We start from the raw sequence: 21,542 nt of genomic DNA, 5'->3' as shown, positions 1-21,542 counted from the left end.
GGATGTGTGCAACTTTCTTACACTTTGGTTATTTATTAATTTTTTAAAATCTTTTTCAATTAACTGTAAACTTTTGTAATCTAATTAAAAGAAAACAAAACACAGGGCTATCAATCAATTAAATGCCAAAATCAAATAGTTATTTTTATGAATTGCACTAAAACATGCAAATAATAATAATTATTATTATTATTTTAATTAATTATTAACGTCAATTTGTTTTAATTAGGGCTGCCAATCAATTAAATGTCAATATCAAGTTGTTGTTTTATGAACTGTCCTAACATAACATGCTGTTAATAATAATGATAATAATAATTGTTATTGCTATTATTATTATTTGTTTTAATTAGGGCTGCCAATCAATTAAATATCAATCACGTTGTTGTTTTATTAATTGTCCTAACATACTGTAACATGTAGTTAACAACAACAATAATAATAATAATAATAATAATAGTAAAGTTTATTTAAAATTAATATTATTTTGATCTTATAGAATTATTTATAATTTACATATAATAATATTAATTATTATTAACATTATTTAAGGAAATTAATAAAAACAACAACTTAGCTGTGACATTTAATTGATTGACAGCCCAAATTGAAACAAATACTACTACTGCTACTACTACTAATAATAATTATTATTATATGTAAATATAAATAATTCTGTAAGATAAAAATAATATTAATTTCAAATAAACATTACGATTATAACAGGTAGACGACTACATTTCAGAAAATAAAAACAATGACGTGATTAAAATGCACTGGCACAAACTGATAATTCAACCAGAACTGAGAAACGTAAAGCATTCTGCACAACAGAGGCAACAACTTGTGTGTTCAGTCAAGTTTATTTCCTAAATCTTGGTAGTGATTTCACACGGCTGCAGTATTCTGGGAGCTCCTTGCAAGATATTTGCTCTTTCTTATTAAAGAATTCAAATCCTTCTCCCAACGCCATTAAAGCTGTTTTCCACACAAATTAAATCAAGGGTTTAAACGTTTGTAAACCAAAAGGGAGCGATGGTGGAATTCATTTCAGGGCCGCCTCACTTCAAACTAATTGAAACTGTATTTCAAGAGGACTCTTAAATTATGCAACGGCAGACCCCAGCATAAGATCCCAAACACGTAAGGAGATACGGCATGATTTGAAAGCATGTCCCTTTAATTGTAGAACTGAATCCTGTCCTAAATAACTGAGGAAGGAACGGTTGTTTAGGAACATGTGATGGGAAAACAAGAAGAAAAATCAATCTGTGTGCACCAAAGTCAGACAGTCTATTCCTTCAGTCTGGTCCAAAAACATCTCGAACTGTGTAATTGACTTCAATCGCTGTATAATATTTACAACATTAGGTTGCGCAGTGCACTGCAATTGCTTAATTGCTTAATAGCACAGCACAATTTTACAACAGATGAGTGCAGATGAATATAACGCAGAAATGTTCAGTTGTAGTTGAAGTATCTCAGCAGATTTAACTGATATTAGTTAATGAGGTTCAGTCACTGAATCCATTAACATTTTGAACATTGGTTTCTCAACCACTTTGCAATAGGAAATCAAGAGATCCATTATGAAGGAAACCGTGGACTGTTATAAACTAAACTGATTTTAAAAGCACATTTCTGAAGATAATGCCTGAATCACTATCTGCTCAGTTTCAGCCAATTGGTTGGTCATTAGAGACTGATACCATCAAGTCAAATGAAGAAGTGGTTGTGAGACACCAAATAAGTTAATGAAGCTCTTTCATAAAACATGAGCAGAACAATTAAATAAATTAAACAACTGTGCAAAACTGTGCATTCTTACATACAGTATATTGTTGCACTGTATTTAAAACAACAGTTGACATAAGAAAGGGTTTCCTGAATTCATTCTGCTCGTGTTTCATTAGTGGGGATCACTGGCTTTATTTGTTCTTGCTGAGAGTTCGCTGTTTTTCCGCGTGCTCTACGATCTTCTCCTCCACGTAGAGGCCTTTGCGTCTGCGAACGGCGTTCATGTACTTCAGAGCCTGATTGGACGAGTCTGCTTTTTCTCCAAAGTGTAAGTACTCCTCTTCAGTGGTGGGAACCCAGAATGGATCACTGCTGATGACCTAAAACACACACACATACACTGTTAATGACTTCTGTGCTGTGCATATAGATTTGCAACACTTTAAAGCAACAAATTCAACTTTCAACTTTTATTTATTTGTATAGCACATTTTAATGCAATTTTGTTGCCCAAAGTGCTTCACAATTTAAAAGAAAGCACATACAAAGATTAAAAACAATAACATCTAACATAATTAGTAAGAATAAATCACTTGATGACAAATACCCTTTATCAGGTCATTACACATCGGGGTTGTTCCTCTACGAAAGATCTCTACGAAAGCTAATGTAAAAAGGTGACTTCTAAGGATGGAGCCTGCCGAATATGAAGTGGAAGACTATTCCACAATTTGGGAGCCACAACCATAAATGCTCTATCACCTTTAGACTTTTTTCTTAGAACGAGGAACTGCCAGTAACAGTTTATCTGCTGATCAGTGTCGTAGCCGATGTATGGTACTCTAAAAGATTGGTGATATAACTTGGGGACATGTTATGAAGTGCTTTAAAAACCATCAATAAAATCTTAAAATCGATCCTGTACTGAACTGGTAGCCAATGGAGAGAGGATAATACTGGAGTAATATGATCCCTTTTTTTCGTGCCTGTCAAAAGCCTGGCTGCAGCATTCTGTACAATTTGCAGACGAGATAGCTGTGGCTGACAGATCCCAACATAAAGAGAATTGCAATAATCCAATCTCGAGGTAATAAATGCATGGACAACGGTCTCTAAATCTTTAAAACTAAGAGTGGGTTTTAACCTGGAGATCTTTACTACCGACTTTATCTGATTGTCAAAGCTGAGAGTTGAGTCGATTATGACACCCAGGTTTCTTACACTGTTTTTTTACAATTATTTCTAAAGGAGCAATAGTACTGGAAATCGTCTCTTTAAATTTAAATTAGATGAATTACTGGATTATTCAAAAATATCTGAATTTGAAATTTGAAGGTATTTAATTCATTGGATTATCTAGAATATATCAAATTAAATCTATATTATATGCATAAAATTATTATGGTCTAAAATGACCAAAATTGGCATTACTACTATTATTAAATTAAAAATAAATATATAAATAAACTATAAATTATAGAAACTATAAATAAAAAGCAATGTAATTAATTAATTTAATAAACATGAACATGATTACTAAATATAGAATGAATGAATAAATAACCCTGAATTTTATTTGAAGAAAATAAAAATATCTATTCGCCAAATATTTAATTTCCTGTATTAAGCATAAACACATGATTAATAAATAAATAAATACATAACACAACACACACACACACACACACACACAGACATCACTGGGTTATCCAAAATAGGCATAAGCACATGATTGTAAAATATGATTATACGGTCAATAAATTCTCTCTCTCTGTCCCTCTCCATCTCTCTCTCTCTCTATCTATATATATATTAGGGCTGTCAATTGATTCAAATATTTAATCGTGATTAAATCGCATGATTGTCATGAGTTAACTCGTGATTAATCGCAACTTAATCACACATTTTTATTTGTTCTAAATGTACCTTAAATTAATACTTTTCAAGTTTTTAATACTCTAATCAGCATGGGCATGGACAAATATGGATGCTTTATGCAAATGTATGTTTATTATTATTGAAACCATAGTCAACATAGAGCATGAAGACTAGACATGTTTCGAAGGTCCTAGATGTTTTTCAAAGAACTTGTTCATGTCTATTAGACACATGAAAAAAGAAATACCAGGTTCCCATTACTTCTCTTTCTTTGCACTGAGCAATTTACTGACACAAACCTGTTTACATTTTTTCACGACAGGGCAGCTCACTTCTTCTGAACATGCAAAATGTACATTTATTATTTATTATTAGATTTGTTTGCCTCTCTGTGCCCACATACTGTATTTTGATGCAGCTAAATTATCAATAAAACTGTTTTCATTGATATATTTGACTGTTTCTGTTGTCAGACAACGGAATGAATATGAAATAGTGACTGAAACGCGACCCATTAAGACTAAGCTACATAACCAGCTCTCCCTTGTTAATCTGCACAAAAATCCTGATAATCGAGCCATCGTCTGATGAAATCAAATACACATAAGATACTGATAATAGCTGTGCTGTGTTTTCAGCTATACTTGCAAGTAAAATTAGAGAAGCAAAATAATATCTGTTTAACTGAAAGCGCTGCTCCTCTCTGCCGCTCACTGAACAGAGCAGACGTAGCAGTACAGCCGAGTCTCAGAAAATAAATAAGGTTTGGGCAAACCCTAAAGATTTGTCGCACATCATGCTTTTTTAATGCATCATACACTAGCTGACAAAAATGTATGTCTATCACAAATTCAACAATAAATGTAGAAAAAAATAATATGTATATATATATATATATATATATATATATATAGTGCTCACGGAGGGCCCAGAGGAAGCCTTGCAATATCTTACTATTTATAGCTTTATTATTATCATTGTTGTTGGTATCGTTATTACTACTACTACTACTACTACTACCATTATTATTATTATTATTACTATTTGTCCTCTTCCTGATCCTCGAACCTACCCCGTCTCTGATGAATAAATTTATTGTTAATACTGTTATTGTTTCTACTATTACTAATTGCTAATTAATACTATTATTATTGTTATTTGTCATCTTCCTCACCCTCCAACTTTCCCCTCATTTCTGATGAATTGAGTTCATTACTATTATTATTATTATTATTTTTTAAATTAATATTATTGCTACTACTATTACTATTATTACTTATCACCTTCCTCATACTCCATCCTCTAATTTTTTGTTATTAATGCTATTATTATTATTACTGTCATCATTACTATTACTATTATGGTTTTCTACTATTGTTATGTCTGTTGTATGTCATGTTTCTACATGTTCCTTTGTTTACATACTTCCACACCCAGTCACACCTACACACACACACACACACACACACACTCACTCACTCATGTATGTATGTATACACGCGTGCTCAGAATTGTTGGTACCCTTGGTAAATATGATCAAAGAAGGCTGTGGAAATAAATCTGCATTGTTAATACTTTTGATCTGTTATTTAAAAAAAAAAAAAAAAAAAATCACAAAAATCTAACCTTTCATTGGAGAATAAGAATTTAAAATGGGGGTAAATATCATTATGAAATAAACGTTTTTCTCTAATATACATTGGACACAATTAACGGTACCCTTTTATTCAATACTTTTTGAAACCTCCATTTGCCAAAATAGTATAGGAGTTTTCTCCTATAATCAGAATCAGAATGAGCTTTATTGCCAGGTATGTTTAGACATACGAAGAATTTGTTTTCGTGACAAGAAGCTTCCACAGTGCAACAGAATGACAGTGACAGAACAAAAACACAGATAATAAAAGAATAAAAAATAGAACAAGTAAATAAGGAACAACAATATACAAATTGACAATTATATGTACAGGTATATGTAGGAATTAGGTATTATGTGCAGATTGAAATGTAGACTGAGTATGTGTGTTAGATAAATAAGTGTATAAATAATGTGTGTTCCACAATTATTGTCAAGTGTTCATGAGGGAGCGTGCTGGATGTGAGGGGTCCAGAGTGATTTTGCCAGCCCTTTAGCTCACTCTGGATAAGTACAGTTCTTGGAGAGTGGGGAGGGTTGTACAAATGATTCGCTCAGCAGTCCGGACTACCCTTTGTAGTCTTCTGAGGTCAGATTTGGTAGCTGAGCTGAACCAGACAGTTATTGACGTGCAGAGGACGGATTCAATGATGGCGGAGGATGTACAACCTCTGCTGGGCCTTTTTAACAATGGACTCTATGTGAGTGTCCCACTTCAGGTCCTGGGAGATGGTGGTGCCCAGGAACCTGAATGACTCCACTGTCGTTACAGTGCTGTCCATGATCGTGAGTGGGGGAAGAGCAGGGGGGTTTCTCCTGAAGTCCACTATCATCTCCACTGTTTTGAGCGTGTTGAGCTCCAGGTTGTTGAGACTGCACCAGATAGCCAGCTCTTTAACCTCCTGTCTGTAAGCAGATTCGTCACCGTCCTGAATGAGGCCGATCAGTGTGGTGTCATCTGCAAACTTCAGGAGCTTGCCAGAGGAGTCTTTAGATGTGCAGTCATTGGTGTACAAGGAGAAGAGCTGTGGGGAGAGAACACAGCCCTGAGGAGCTCCAGTGCTGATCGCACGAGTGCTCGATGAGTATTTTCCCAGTCTCACTAGCTGCTGCCTGTCTGTCAGGAAGCTGTTGATTCACTGACAGACGGAGGAATTTCTTTGGGATAGGGATGATGGTGGAGCGTTTGAAGCGTGAAGGGACTTCGCACAGTTCCAGTGATCTGTTGAAGATCTGTGTGAAGATGGGGGCCAGCTGGTCAGCACAGGATTTAAGACAGACTGGTGTAACACAATCTGGGCCTGGTGCTTTTTTCTTTTTCTGCTTCCGGAAGATCTGGCGCACCTCGTCTTCACTGATCTGAAGTGTAGGTGTGGGGAAGAGGGGGTTGCTGGAGGTGTTAATGGTTGTGTGGAGAGGTGTTCAGAGCGGGTGTGGGGTAGGGATGCACCGATATCGATACTGGTATCGGGCCCGATACTGAGCTCCTGTACTCGTACTCGTACTCGTTAAAATGCCCCGATACCAAGCGCCGATACCTCACAGCATGTGATAAGTGCCATAATCAGACAAAGAAACAGGACAACATGCAGCAGAATGGAGTTATTAGAGATTAAGGATGTCTACGAATGAATAATGTTAAACATTCAGTATTAATGCCTTTATAGCTGATGTGCGCGAACTGAAAAGCAAAGCGCTGAGTGGATTGAGCGGGCGCCGGCGCAGATGCGCGAGCTTGTCGAGTGAATATACTTTTCTCACAGACATCACTGGAACGTTTGTAGTTCGGTCAGATATGTCAAAAACAAGTAAGCAAAACAATGCACAAGTTACTTAACGGTAGGGAGGGAGGGAGGGAGGGAGAGAAAGATAGAGCGCGCGCACTTCTGTGATCTTTATTGATGTTCGCTCACATAGCATGCATCACTTGGATTAAAACTGAATCGTAAATATAAGACAATTTATAGGGGCATTCACTATAAAATAAATCATTTATTTTCAACCTTAAGCATACACGACTTTCTGGCGAAAGTGAAACTAGCCTGTGTGAAATGCGCTAGGATGTACTGTCCCTCTCATTCTGCACCAAATATGTGTGCGCGTTGTGCATGTTTTGCTTGCTTCATGAGTGTTTCTGCATTAGAAAGAAAAGCAAAGAAAAACGCGACTTCTATTTCTGAAAATATCACAGTTAGGAGATTTATAACGAGTGGTTCCCTGCATTATTACAGCAAAACGCGTGATTTTAGCAGCTCTAATGCAATTGAATTAAAGATGATGTACCATAGAGCAAAAAAAAAAAAAAAGAACAGTGAAAGTAACAAAAACTTGTAAAATACATTTTAATGTGCATAATTAAGTGTGAAAATAATCGAAGAATATACAGTCAAACCAAAAATTATTCAGAGACCAAATATAATTTTTGATATTTTTTACTAGTGGGTGCAGGACACTATAGTTAATTTATGTAAGTGAGGATAGCAAAATAAAGTAAACTGTGACCATATTATATCCAAAAATTCTTCATACAGTGGACTACCAATAAAATTGATACAAATTTGGAACCAAAAATTATTCAGGCCGAGTCTGGAAAAAAACAAAAACTGAAGTTCAGGTTTGCCTGAACCTGGTTGACAGCATGCCCAGGAGACTACAGGCTGTCATTAAGGCTAAGGGTTGCCTGACAAAGTATTGAGAGTTGTGTAAATATTGTCATACTAACAGCTGTCTGAATAATTTTGGTTGATTGTAATCCATCACATACCTTTCTATCAAAGTTATCTGATATTATCGAGCTGAATTTGTTCTGACACAGTTTAACTCTGAGTTCTTGTCGTATTTTACTACCATAAACTATCCACCTTTTTCTTGACATAAAAATGGGCGCGGCCATTTGTAAATTCTATGGGTCTAGCTTCCGGTCTCATCCGCATCCAGCTATTTTTAGCTGTACAAAACAGTTCGTTTTGCTGCTTGATATTGAAAATTGGTGTGTCTTATCGTATTATTTTAATGTATTATCTTAATTATGAACATGCTGGTTTGTAGTGCAAACAGTTTTACCATTTACTGCACGTTGTTATTCTCCTCGTTATTTACCTATAGCGGCTAATGAACCGGAAGTCTCACCCATAGGCTTACTTCCGCGTTGAAGAAAAAGGTGGATAGCGAATAAACTGTGATAACGTGAGAAATGTTGAAGGTGTCTGAATAAATTTTGGTTTGACTGTATCTATTTGATCAATTAAGTTAACCAACTAACATTATACATACTCTTTTGGTTTCTGTACCCAATATTTAAAAAATGTACAAATGCAATGAAAATATCAGTATCGGTACTCGCTATCGACAAGTACCAAAAATAAAATTATCTGTATCGGGCGAGTACTGGAAAAAGTGGTATCGGTGCATCCCTAGTGTGGGGTATTTTTTTCCTGTATTATCTGCCAGTTGTTGATTCTCCACAGTGCTGGGGGATGGTGCCTTGTAGTTGGTGATCTATTTCAGACCTTTCCACACTGATGCTGAGTCACTGGAAGTGAACTGAATCCTTTGTTTTTCAGAATAATTCCTCTTTGCCACTCTGATCTCCTTTTCCAGTGTGTATTTGGCCTGTTTGTACAAGACATTGTCCCCCTTCCTGTAAGCATCTTCTTTGGCCTGACGGAGCTGTCTGTGTTTTGCAGTGAACCACGGTTTGTTGTTGTTGTAAGTTAGATGAGTCCTGGTAGGAATGCACATATCTTCACAGAAACTGATATAAGATGTTACAGTCTCTGTGAGCTCATCCAGATCGTTCGCAGCAGCTTCAAAAACACTCCAATCAGTGAGGTGGAAACAGGCTTGTAAATCCCGCTTTGCTTCATTAGTCTATTTCTTTACAGTCCTTAATACAGGTTTAGCTGATTTCAGTTTCTGCCTGTAGGTCAGTATAAGATGAACTAAACAGTGATCAGAGAGCCCCAAAGCTGCCCGTGGGACAGAGTGATATGCATCCTTTATTGCTGTGTAACAGTGATCCAGTATATTACTGTCTCTGGTGGGACATGTAACATGCTGTCTGTATTTTGGCAGTTCACGGGGGAGATTTGCTTTATTAAAGTCCCTGAGAATGATTAAAACAGAGTCCGGGTGTTGTTGTTCTGTGTCTGTGATTTGATCAGCAAGTTTCTGTAAAGCTGAGCTCATGTGCGCTTGCGGTGGAATGTAAACATTCATGAGAATGAACGAGCAAAACTCTGGCTAGAGTGGCTTACAGTTAATGAAAAGTGCTTCCAGATCGGAACACCACATCTTCTTTAACACTGTTAAATCTGTACACCACCTCTCATTGATGTAAAAGCATGCCCCGCCGCCACAGGATTTCCCTGTTGATTCTGCGTTGCGATCCGCTCTAAACAGCTGAAAGCCCGGCAGACTTAACGTGCTGTCCGGAATGGCATCATTCAGCCAGGTTTCCATGAAACACAGAGCAGCAGAGTTTGAAAAATCCTTCTTTGTCTGGGAGAGCAGAAGGATTTTGTCCGTTTTGTTGGGTAGAGAGTGGAGATTCGCCAGATGGATGCTAGGCAACGGCGTTCTAAATCCGCGTTGTCTGAGCTTCACGAGCACGCCGGCTCACTTCCTCCGTCTGTGCATCCTGAAGCTTTTGATTAGCGCCTCTACTCCGCCGACTACAATGTCCAGCAAAACATCAGAATAGTCGAAAACTGGTGAAATATCGGGTGGTGTGTACTGCCGAATGTCCAGCAATTCATCTCTGGTGAAAGTAATTGCAGGGATATAACTAAAGACAGGACAAACTAACGAAAACATAAAAACAACTGCAGAGCACGACATGGAGGCTGCCATCAGCGGCACCATCTTATTAGAGATCTATAATGCCTGATGAGGTTAGAGAACACCTGACAAGAGATCAGAGACCATTCCTTCATCCAGAATCACTGCAGACCCTTTAGATTCCCAGCTCCCTTTAGATTGGTGCTTCTTCTCTTCAGTTCACCACTCAATTTCTATAGGGTTCAAGTCAGGGAACCCATTTTTTGTGTTGTTTTTAAGGTTTGTTTTTGGATTATTGTCTGGTTGGAAGATCCAAACATGGCCCATTATAAGATTCCTAACAGAGTCAGTCACTTTTTGATTTTTTATCTGTTGGTATTTGATAGAATCCATGATGTCATGTCCAGGACCTCCAGCAGAAATATAGGCCCACAACATCAAAAACAGCAGTATTTCATTGTACACATGGGTACTTTTTTTATCCCTGTGTTCACCAAACCCATCTTGAGTGTTTGCTGCTAAAAAGCTAATTTTTAGTTACATCTGACCATAGAAGCCAGTCCCATTTGAAGTTCCAGTCGTGATTGGATATGCTGGAGATTGTTTTTTGGTGAAAGCATTTTCTTTTCTTGATTTTCTTCTTGAAGCCCTCCCAAACAACATGTGGTGATGTAGGTGCTGTTTGATCATTTTGTTAAGGTTTTCTGACCCCGGAACTCAACCTTTTTCTGCAATTCTCCAGCTGTGATCCTTGAATAGTCTTTAGCCACTCAAACTCTCCTTCTCACCGTGCATTAGGACGATATAGACACACGTCCTCTTCCAGGCAGTTTCGTAACATTTTCTGTTGTGGAAATTCTTAATTATTGCCCTGATGGTGGAAATGGGAATTTTCACTGCTCTAGCTCTTTTCTTAAAGCCACTTTCTAATTTGCGAAGCTCAATTATTTTTTGCTGAACATCAGAAATATATTCTTTGGTTTTTCATTGTGAGGGATGATTCATTTGGAATTTGGCCTTTGTTTTGTTTTCCCTCCTATTTATATTTCTGTGAAACAGGAAGCCATGGCTGGATAATTTCATGTTCATAATCACGCGGGTGTGCTCAAAATTGTGAATATGAATGGGAATATATTTCAGAGATATTTTACTCATAAGAATTTCTAGGGATACCAGTAATTGTGTCCAACATGTATTTGAGAAAAAACATTTATTTCATAATGATATTCCCCCCGTTTTAAATTCTTATTCTCCAATGAAAGGTTAGATTTTTGTGATTTTTTTAAATAAAAGATCAAAAGGATTAACAACGCACATTTATTTTCACAGCCTTCTTTGATCATATTTACCAAGGGTACCAACAATTCTGACCATGTGTGTGTCTATATATATATGCATGTGTATATATATCTCAGAATGTAATTTACTGCATTAGAATATGCATTAGCACATGCCTAGTACAACACTGTTATATTAATTGTTAAATAACTATTGATTGCATTGAACAAACTTTTGATTGAATTGCATATTGCAATAATGTTAACTTGAATCTGTTATGATTTCGGTTAAAACAGGCACCCCTAATGTCATATGTAAAGTACACGCCAATGTAAAGTGCTACTGATTCTCAGAATTTAAAATCTAAATTTTATCACAAGTGAAGGCACATTTTTAAAGTGTTTAGTTAATTTGTGAGTCAGTCAGGAACTGGCAGCACAATATTTCTGTCCCTTTGTCTTCCTCTCTCTCATTATAAAAAGAAAATGAGTCGTTCCAGGGCAGAACTAGACTACGCAATTGTCTGCTGTGAAGAGATACACATAATGGTCATTATACGAGGCACAGCGAGAGCATGTATCAGCACACACACACTCATACAGCACTGGGAGCAGGTGCTCGACAGATGACGCCATCCCTGCAGCAACACACACACACACACACTTCCACACAATATGACCTCATGCTCAGACAATAGCGCGAGTGGTACAATTACTGTAAGAGTCCAGCAGGGCCCCTGCACCTGGTCCCAGAGAGGCCCCATGGCGTGGGCTCCGTTACCTCGGGACAGATGGCAGAGGCCAACAACGACCCGATTTACACAGCCATCGACTGCTGCCCACACACCGAACCAGTCCAGCGCTTCAGGAGCATCACTGGCGGATCAGAAGAGAACCAGCTTACAGACGATTAGCATTTAAACGGCCATCGAGCACGAGCAAAGAGCTTCCTGAGTGCTGCTCTTTGATTCGATATCTGCTTACTTATTCTCATTTGTCTTATGCTGCCCATCTCTCTCTCTTTCTCCGTTGACCTGACAGCTTGGGTTACCATCCCTGTTTTTTCCCTCCACTAAAGAGTTTTTGTCTTGTGTGTGCACTCACTCAAGCACAGCTCAACAAGTGACAGGGCACTTTTCATCCATCTGTGATGTGTACACAAACACACACGCTCTTACTGGCTGCACAGACAGCATTGTGACTGTCACAAAATCCTGATCTGGAACGTTATATATGAGCTGCAACTCACAAATAGCGTTCTTTACACAAACGGCATGAAAAATCAAATCACTGTTGATTCAAATAGGTAGCGTGTTGTTAAGATAACAATACAGTATCCTAAGAGAAGTCAGAGAAACATACAGAACACAAATATTGGCTAGAATAGTCTGTTTTTAATAATAATTACTTTTCTGTAGTAAATTAAATAGACTTTACGTTACCCTGTTAAATACACATTTTAGGGTTTATAAAAAGAGTTTAGGTTCAATAAGATTTTTAAGATGAATTAAAATAAATTTATTTAGAATTATTAATTAATTAATTATTTTCTATCAAGCAAGGACACATTAAATTGATCAAAAGTAATAGTAGAGATTCATAATGTTACAAAAGTTTTCTTACAAATGTTACAAAAAAAATTACTGACCACAAACTTTTTAATAGTAGACTATATTACACACAAATATTTGGTTAATGGTCCATTTTTATTTATATTGACAGTTTTCTGTATTATATACTACTATATACTCTGTATTATATATGCATAATATATATATGCCATTAACAGCTATGCTAATATTCAAAACAAAATATATAGAACACACTAATATTAAGAAAAATAGCCAATTTAAGTATTAATACTGTTAATTAAACGGTATGTTATAAAAAACCCATATATGCATAAACAAATATTACTGTTCAAAAGTTTGCGATAAGTTGGTAAGATTTTTCAGCGTTTTTAAAAGAAGTCTCTTATGCTCACCAAGGCTGCATTTATTTGATAAAAAAAAAAAGAGTAAAAGTAGCAATTTACAATTTAAAATAACTTAATTTTTAATAAAGTTTTATATTTTAATATATTCTAACATGTAATATATTCCTGTGATGAAAAGCTGAATTTTCAGCTTCATTACTCCAGTCTTCAGTGTCACATGATCCTTCACAAATCATTCTAATATGCTCAAGAGGCAAACGCTATAAAATTTTCCTAGCAATGCTCCTCTATCAAATTAACAAAACATCAAATAATAATAAAAAAAACAAAAAAAAAAACACTCATTCAGTTATTGTTTTACTCTCAAGGTTGTTCTGTTGTTCAATCAGTCATTATGCTGAACCTGATAACTGTTACATAATAAACGACAAATCCAGTGAATGGAAATGTAGCGAGACGGAAGGTTTTAATGAGCGACCGTCCGCCGCTGTCCACGACGGGATGGAGTGTGTGTTTGATAGCAGCAGCAACACTGAATGACACCAACTGTGTGTCAGAATCGCACAACGGCCCAGTGTAACACACACACACACACACACACACACACTCACTCACTCACTCACTCATTAATCCATTTCTTTGTCCATCTTACACAATTAGATTATGTTGACCTGCATGTGTCTCGCTCATGGCCGGCGCTGATTAGTGTGTGTGTGTGTGTGTGTGTGTGTGTGTGTGTGTCTCATGGTAGGGGCGGGCAGACGCTTGGCAGACAGATCGAGGGTGGATTCGCGGCCCTGGCATATGTGTCTAATGGCGTCTAATGGGCTCTCCGCACAGTAGGGAACAAACACACACACGCAAGCACGCACACACACACACACACACACTCTCTCTCAATGGAAAAGCTGCTGTCAAAGCTTGACATCTGCCCACACACACAAGCATGCATACACATGCACGCATGCAGGCTGTCAGACGGAGTGTGTAGGTTCTCTGAGATATGGCTGAGTTTTCACACTAATGGTGCAGCGTCCTGCGTTTGGCACCTTTTCAACTCTGCGGCTCTCGGAGAAAGAGAGAGAGAATGAGACAGGTGAGAGATCGACAACAAAAGCGATGAGGAAACGCTATCCAGACCAACTTTATAAGACTCCTGTCAGTTATAATTCCTGCTCACCCAACTTCATTTCCTGACACATCAGTCGCCCTGAAACGGATCCACATAATGCCTTTAGCAGGAGGACACATGTGCAACCGCAAAACCACATATCAATAACCGTCTCCAAAGCCCTGATTCCACCATACAAAACACATCCAGTTAGAAATCATGTTCATGGGTGACAAAACACTGCTTAGAGGGTGAATTTAGCAGAAAATCGCTCTTTACTCACCCTCATGTCATTTCAAACCCATCTGACATTTGGAAGAGAATGCAAATTTCTCTTTCTATATATATATTTTGCTGAAAATCTATGGCATTTCAAGATGCCAATCAACCCAAGTCTGACATCAATGATTATGAGTCATGAAATATGTGGTAAACAATAACATTTGAAGCGGTACATTTCAAAACTGGCACATTTTGACGAATCTGAATGTATATGATGCATCATATCCGAATGCATTCGCAAGTATTTTCAGTGAATAATGACTTAAAGATATTGTATGAATTCAGATAATATATAAAATGATATAAATATGAATACAGACAGAGATACACTACCTTTCAAAAGTTTGGAGTCAGTAAGGTTTTTAATATTTTTGAAAGTCTTATGCTCAATAAGTTTGCATTTAATTGATCAAAAATACAGTAAAAAAACCAAAAAAAACAAAATCAGAAAAATTGTGAAATATTATTGCAGTTTTATATAACTGTTTTCTATTTGAATATATTTAAAAATGTAATTTATTCCTGTGATCAAATCTGAATTTTCAGTGTCATTACTCTGCAGTCTTCAGTGTCACATGATCCTTCAGAAATCATTCTAATATGCTGAAGAAACATTTCTCACTATTATCAATGTTGAAAATAGCTGCGCTGTTTAGTATTATTGTGGAAACCATAACAAATGTTTTCAAGATGTTTTGATAAAAATACAGTCCAAAAGAACAGCATTTATTTGAGAAAGATTTTGTAACATTATAAATGTTTTTATTGTCACTTTTGATCCATTTAATGAATCCTTGCTGAATAAAAGTATTCATTTCTTTAAAAAATCTTATGGACCACAAACTTTTTATGAACATGAACTTCTAGCTGCTTCTTTTGTTCTTTATGAACAGTCAATGGCTAATTTTTGCATTCTTTGTATGGAAAAAACACAAAAAGCATTACAGTGCTCGAGTATAGGGCTGTCGCGATTCGTCGATTTTATTCGACTATTCGATTTTTAAAAATCGTCGACTTCATTTTGCTCGCGTCGACTAACCAGCAAAATACTGGAAGTGGCGCATTTCACAGAGAATCCATAAAACACATTATTAGACTGTTTTCCAAGGCTGCATGATATGTTAAACCCATTTAAAAATCATAATTGTGAATTCACAAACGCTACGATTTAATTAAATAATTATATGCAATGCAGTTCTAATAGAGTATATGTGCTTTAATTACAGTATTTACATGCGTGTAGGTTACATACGTACGTGCGTCACACAGCGGCTCCATTCACAGTAGCTCCACAGAAACTGTTCTCATTTACATCTCTGCATGTTGTTGAGTTTGGGTTTATTATAACGTCCATCTGGGAACGCAACGTGCGCCATTTCATCAGATTTGTAAGGTAAATCATTTATAAATATACGCAAACACAGGAGAATACATCAAGGTTTCAAAATAAAAGCTCAAACCCTCACTCTGAGTTTACACGTTTTGATGTCCACATACTCATTTAATTACAGTGGCTATAACATTTCAGTCCTAAAGAAATGGCCAAATATTAAAGATTAAGTGGACATTTGAATTAAATAGTGCTTGGTCAATATTAAACAAGGATTAGATGGCGCAGTAATGTGTAAAAACAATCGTCAGGCCGTTGGTGCCCCTGCAGGCCTTTGTTGTAATGCGTAATGCACATTAGCTTTATTGTTTATAAGACATTATGTATTTTAACAGTTTTTTTCAATAAAACCATATGATTTATTGCTTTTGGTACTTTATTTGAACTAATTATTATTGCCTCACTGCTATTATATATGTATTTTAAGTCATTTTAAAGGCTATTGTTCACTTACATCTATCTTTATTACCACAAAAAAAAAATTAATAAATAAAATAAAATATTATAATTATGGGGCCCTATGAAATCCGTTTTAATTCTAAATTCAGTTTTTTTTTCCATTTTCATGTTTTAATGGTTGAATTAAATTTTATTAATCAAAAAGCCTGTCTAATTAATTGAGTTTTACAGTTTTATCTTTACCAAATTCTGTTTTCCATTTTCTGGATTCCATTTTAATGGTTCCATTAAATTTAAATAACCAAACACATCTCCAATTAATTTATTTTATTTAAAAAAAGAAAAAAAAGAAGAAAAAAAGAAGCATTTCTTTCTTTCTTTTTTATTTTTCAGAAATACTGCACATTTACATTTTTCTCCTAAATAAATCCTGGTAAATACTCCTTTAAAAAGTGTTTTTTTGATTGTAATTTTGATTATAACACTTGCTTCTTGCACTCTATGTTGCACTTTTGCTTTAAAAAAAGGATTTCATAGACATTTTCATTTGGTATAATAAAATATAGTTTAATAAAATATTTAAAAAGTAAAATTGTTGATTTTTTTGGTGTGGTAAATTAATCGTTTAGATTAATCGATTAATCGATAAATTAGTCGATAGATTAATCAAAATAAAAATAGTCGTTAGAGTCATATGGACTTTGATTTTAATTTTTTAATTTTTGTAAAACTTGATCATTATGTCATTTGTAAAAGAGAAGTGAACATTGTGCTGACGATAATCTTTGTTTCCAAATAATAAAAAAGTCATAAAGGACATGAAACAGAATGAGACTGAGTAGATGATGACAGATTTTTCATTTTTTGGTGAATTGTTCTTTATAAATGCTATAAACGCTTTAGGCCTAACAAAACAACACAGATTTGTAGAAGTCCTGCAGTCAAAACAAGCACCTTAAGACACATAAAACGTCCAAAAGAGAACAACAGCAGTTCAGCTGTAAGAGGAGACGCTCCACACACACACACAGGAGGACAAAACGGGCTGCAGTGCTCCGCTTTACACCGTCTTTAGTCTTTTCTCTGCACACAAAGGCCACATTTAGAAGAATTGAAAATGCAGCCGGCCTCAAAATCTAGCAAGGCAAGGTTTGAATTAAACATGGAATTGAATTACCCTCCTCCAGCAAGGCAAACACAGTCTGCATGTACCAAGACCAGAGGACAAATGTGTGTTAGTGAGTGTGTGTGATACTCACACTGTACTCAAACACTATGAGTACAAGAAAGCTCATGTGAAGGATGAGATTATTAACTGTTCTTCTCCTCGTAGAGATACAGAACATTAATCATGGCTTATTTCTCAGAAAATCAAGTAAAATTTCTCTGCCAGAATAAAGGAAATTTAATTCAACACTCACGCTTCAGCATTGACTACCAAGACATAATAATGTATTGCATTATCATAAAATGTAGTATTACCTTGAAGCAACATATTTTCTGTATGTTACCAGATGACTATGCATAAATTTGCTTTTTAAGAGTAGCCACAAAATTATCAAATCAATAAAGCTATATATATAAAAAAAAAAGCCTACGTTTTGATGCAATTATTACAAATACCAAATGAATAAATGTTAAAACAAATAAACAAATATAAATATTTTTCATCACAAGTACCAAATAAATAAATAAATACATTTATTTTTGTCGCAACTGTATTTATTACAGCTACCAAATAAATGAATGAGTAAATAAATAAACTATGCATTAACCTACATTTTAACAACAATTATTTAAAAGTACCAAATAAATAACACTGAAAGTCTAAATTATTTTATTATGTGAGACTAAATTAGAACGCAGAGTGGTATGAAACTTGCACAGCTATGTAGGAAATCACTTTCCTGGGTCAATTAGGCAGCTTTGTGGTCAAAACGTCAAAATATCTGACCGCAGAATGTCACAACTGACCAATCAGAATCAAGTATTCCAGACATGCATAATAAAATCAAGATTAGCACTAAATCTCACCCTGAGTTCATCAGCTGTCAGATGATAAAGAGGACTGACTGATCAGGAGTGCTGCAGTTTAGCGAAGGATCAAAAGTAACTATGAGGTTGTGAGTTCAAATCCCATTAGCTATGACTTGTGATTTAATTTGAATAATCCTTGAAGTACTGTGCTATATTAGCACACTTATTAGAGTTTGCACTGAACTGTGGGTGTTTTGTGAATAAGACGCAGGTTTCTGCACTCAGAGACACAGCATGAAAAAGTGGTGCGACTGGTTTGTGAAGTAGCAGACAACCTTATATGCCCTTTGTGTGTGTGTGTGTGTGTGTGTGTGTATCATGTCCGGCTTAACTCGACCCATCATCCTGGCTGACAGTAGTGCCATATGGCCGCAGAGCTCCGTCCGCTCACCCAGCCCTGGCGTGGAGAGAACACGTCCAGCCAGCCGTCGGGTTAAAGACGGCACACATGTGGTGTCTACAGCCTTTGATCCTCTTTCACGCCAATCCCCCACCACACACACACACACAGTATCTAAAACGCTCTTCTAAATCACAGTGAACTCCCACGTGAGGAACAATCTGCTAAAAATACACACGACCGAACGCCTCCACTCCATTGAGTTAAAAGATCAGTGAAGAATGACACTTGATTCAGTCTTTCAGCTTACACTACTAGCAATATCTCTATCATCTATCTATCTATTCATTTATCCATCCATCATTCTATCAATCTATATCTATTTATCCATCATCCATCGTTCTATCAATTTAACCATCCATCCATTCTTCATTCTATCCGTCCATCCACCCATCAATCTATATCTATCTATCCAGCCATCCATCAATGTATATATCCATCCACCCATCCATATCAATCCATGATCGGTTTCTCTATCCACCCACTTATCAAATATATTCATCCATCTATACTTCATTCTACCAATCCACCCATCTATATCTATCAAGCCATCCATCCATCTATCATTCCATCAATCTGTTCATCCATCCATCATCTATTAATCCACCCATCCATCGTTCTGTCATCCATATCTATCATGATTTATCTCTATCCATCCACTTATCTATCTATCTATCTATCTATCTATCTATCTATCTATCGCTTCATCCATCGTTCTATCAATTTAACCAATTTACTGTTTCATTCCATCCCTCCATCCATTCATCCATCCAATTAGTTATATGAATTTATTTGAATTTGAATTCTATTTGCTAAAATTCAAATTACAATTCTGCATCCTATTTTCTACATTATCTTTATTCGGTTCAGTCACTGTCATTTTAACTGAATGCCGCTCAGCCCTCATGTCTGTTACAATGCACAGATAAATCCACCGCGCTCTCTGGGTTCACACACACACACACACACGGCTCGTTCGCTGACTGCTCGACACACTCAATGTAAACACACTTTTGCCAGATCAGCAGTCCTGATATCTGACAGCAGATCAATATGACTGGATCTAATGGACTGGCCTGCCCATACAGTTTTCCAGCCACGTATGATCACATATTATCAGGCGTCTGTATAGATATGAACGTCTGGCACTGGGTCCAGTATCTTTGCGGTGTATGTCCTGTCTCCTACAGTAAACTAACTCTGTGTTCTGAGGAAAGTATTGACTGACGGTGAGATAACTGTACACACGTCAAAGAGCAAAGGAGAAACATCTCATTCATTCTTCAGTTTGCTGTCATTTGTTCATTCATACACTACTGTTCAAAAGTCTGAGGTCAGAACAACAAAATTTGAACAAAATTAATACGTGTATTCTGCAAGGACACTTGAAATAGTTTTTTTTCTTCTGTTCATCAAAGAAAATTTTCACAAAAATATGAAGCAAATACGAAATATAACGCAAACAAGCATATACTTTAATCATTCATTGATTTCTTCATTCATTCACACTGATTCATTAGTGCATTCATTCAATATTCACAATCATTCAATAGTTCACTCATTTCTCAATTAATTCACTCTCATTCATTTTTCTTCAAATATTTGTTTACTAATATCGTTTGTTCATTATTCAGTCATACTCATTCATTAATTTGCTTATTCGCACATTCATTCATTCACTTATTTATTCATTCATTCCTTAATTATTAAAGAGGTCAACAGATATTGGATTTTGTAGATAACAACTAAGCTGGAAAAATCAACCATTTCTGATTGACCGGTTGATCGTTTTTAAAATCTATATATTGAGTGTGTTAAACTGTCCTTAGTGGGAAAGGGCACTACAGGAATCCAAAATGTATGAAACCATTGCACAGCCATTCGTTTAGTTGTGAGTCTGAGTGAATGTATTAGTTTGTATTAGTTTGTTCATTCATTCGCACAGCCATTCCCTCCTTCCTTCATTGATTCATGCACAAAGACAGTCATTCATTCATTCATTCACCTCCCAGTGGCTGAACACTAGCTGTGGGCTGGCCAGGCCACTCGTCCTCTTCCTGATCTCGTCAGCAAATCCGAAACTCTCGGCAACAGGAAGCACAGCCTTAATGATGAACATGTCCGTCCCTTCCTTCATCTCCTCTTGGAGGACTCGTCCTTCCCGCTTGGACAGAACAGCATACACACGACCTGCAACACACAAATATTTACAAACCTGAAGAACCTCACTTGGGGAAAAAAAAAAAAACATATACAAAGTAACTGTAAACTGATCTAAACTTCTACTCCTTTTTGCAATTAATTATTAATTAATTATAGCATTTATTAATATTTTGAATTAGCATTTGTTTTTATATTTTCAGTTTTAATTTTAATAGTTTAAGTTTTAGTGATTTTGTTACATGCGTGTCGTCATTATTTTTTAAACATTTCTATATAGCTTTAATTTATTTCTTTTTCAGTCTTTGTCTTTAGTACTTAAACTTATTTCAGTTAACTAATCTTAACTTAATTGATCTTAACTATCTACTCATTTTGCTGTTAATGAAGACTATTACAGTATTTATTATTTTGAACTAACTTTCGTATTTTCTGTTTTTGCTTCAAGTTTAGTAATTTTGTTACATGCTTTTCTCATTACATATAATTATATATTTTTATTTGGTTACACTTTATATTG

At 35.9% G+C, this 21,542-nt stretch overlaps 1 protein-coding gene across 2 annotated transcripts in view; it reads right to left on the bottom strand.

The window, feature by feature from the left end:
• Positions 1 to 830: 830 nt before the first annotated feature.
• The window catches only part of efl1 (elongation factor like GTPase 1), a 115,780-nt gene continuing 95,068 nt past the window's right edge, over positions 831 to 21,542 (bottom strand). For both annotated transcript variants that reach the window (XM_058780364.1, XM_058780365.1), the window contains exons 19-20: positions 20,868 to 21,052; positions 831 to 2,117 (exon numbers count right to left, since the gene is read on the bottom strand). In XM_058780364.1, the coding sequence (XP_058636347.1) occupies positions 1,929 to 2,117; positions 20,868 to 21,052 (374 nt within the window). In that variant the 3' untranslated portion in view covers positions 831 to 1,928. The remainder of the gene's footprint in view (positions 2,118 to 20,867; positions 21,053 to 21,542) is intronic.

Source organism: Onychostoma macrolepis, chromosome 07, assembly GCF_012432095.1.
Source record: "Onychostoma macrolepis isolate SWU-2019 chromosome 07, ASM1243209v1, whole genome shotgun sequence".
Lineage (NCBI taxonomy): Eukaryota > Metazoa > Chordata > Actinopteri > Cypriniformes > Cyprinidae > Onychostoma > Onychostoma macrolepis.
Note: the sequence above shows the minus strand (reverse complement) of the source record. Positions and strands in the feature narration are given on the sequence as shown.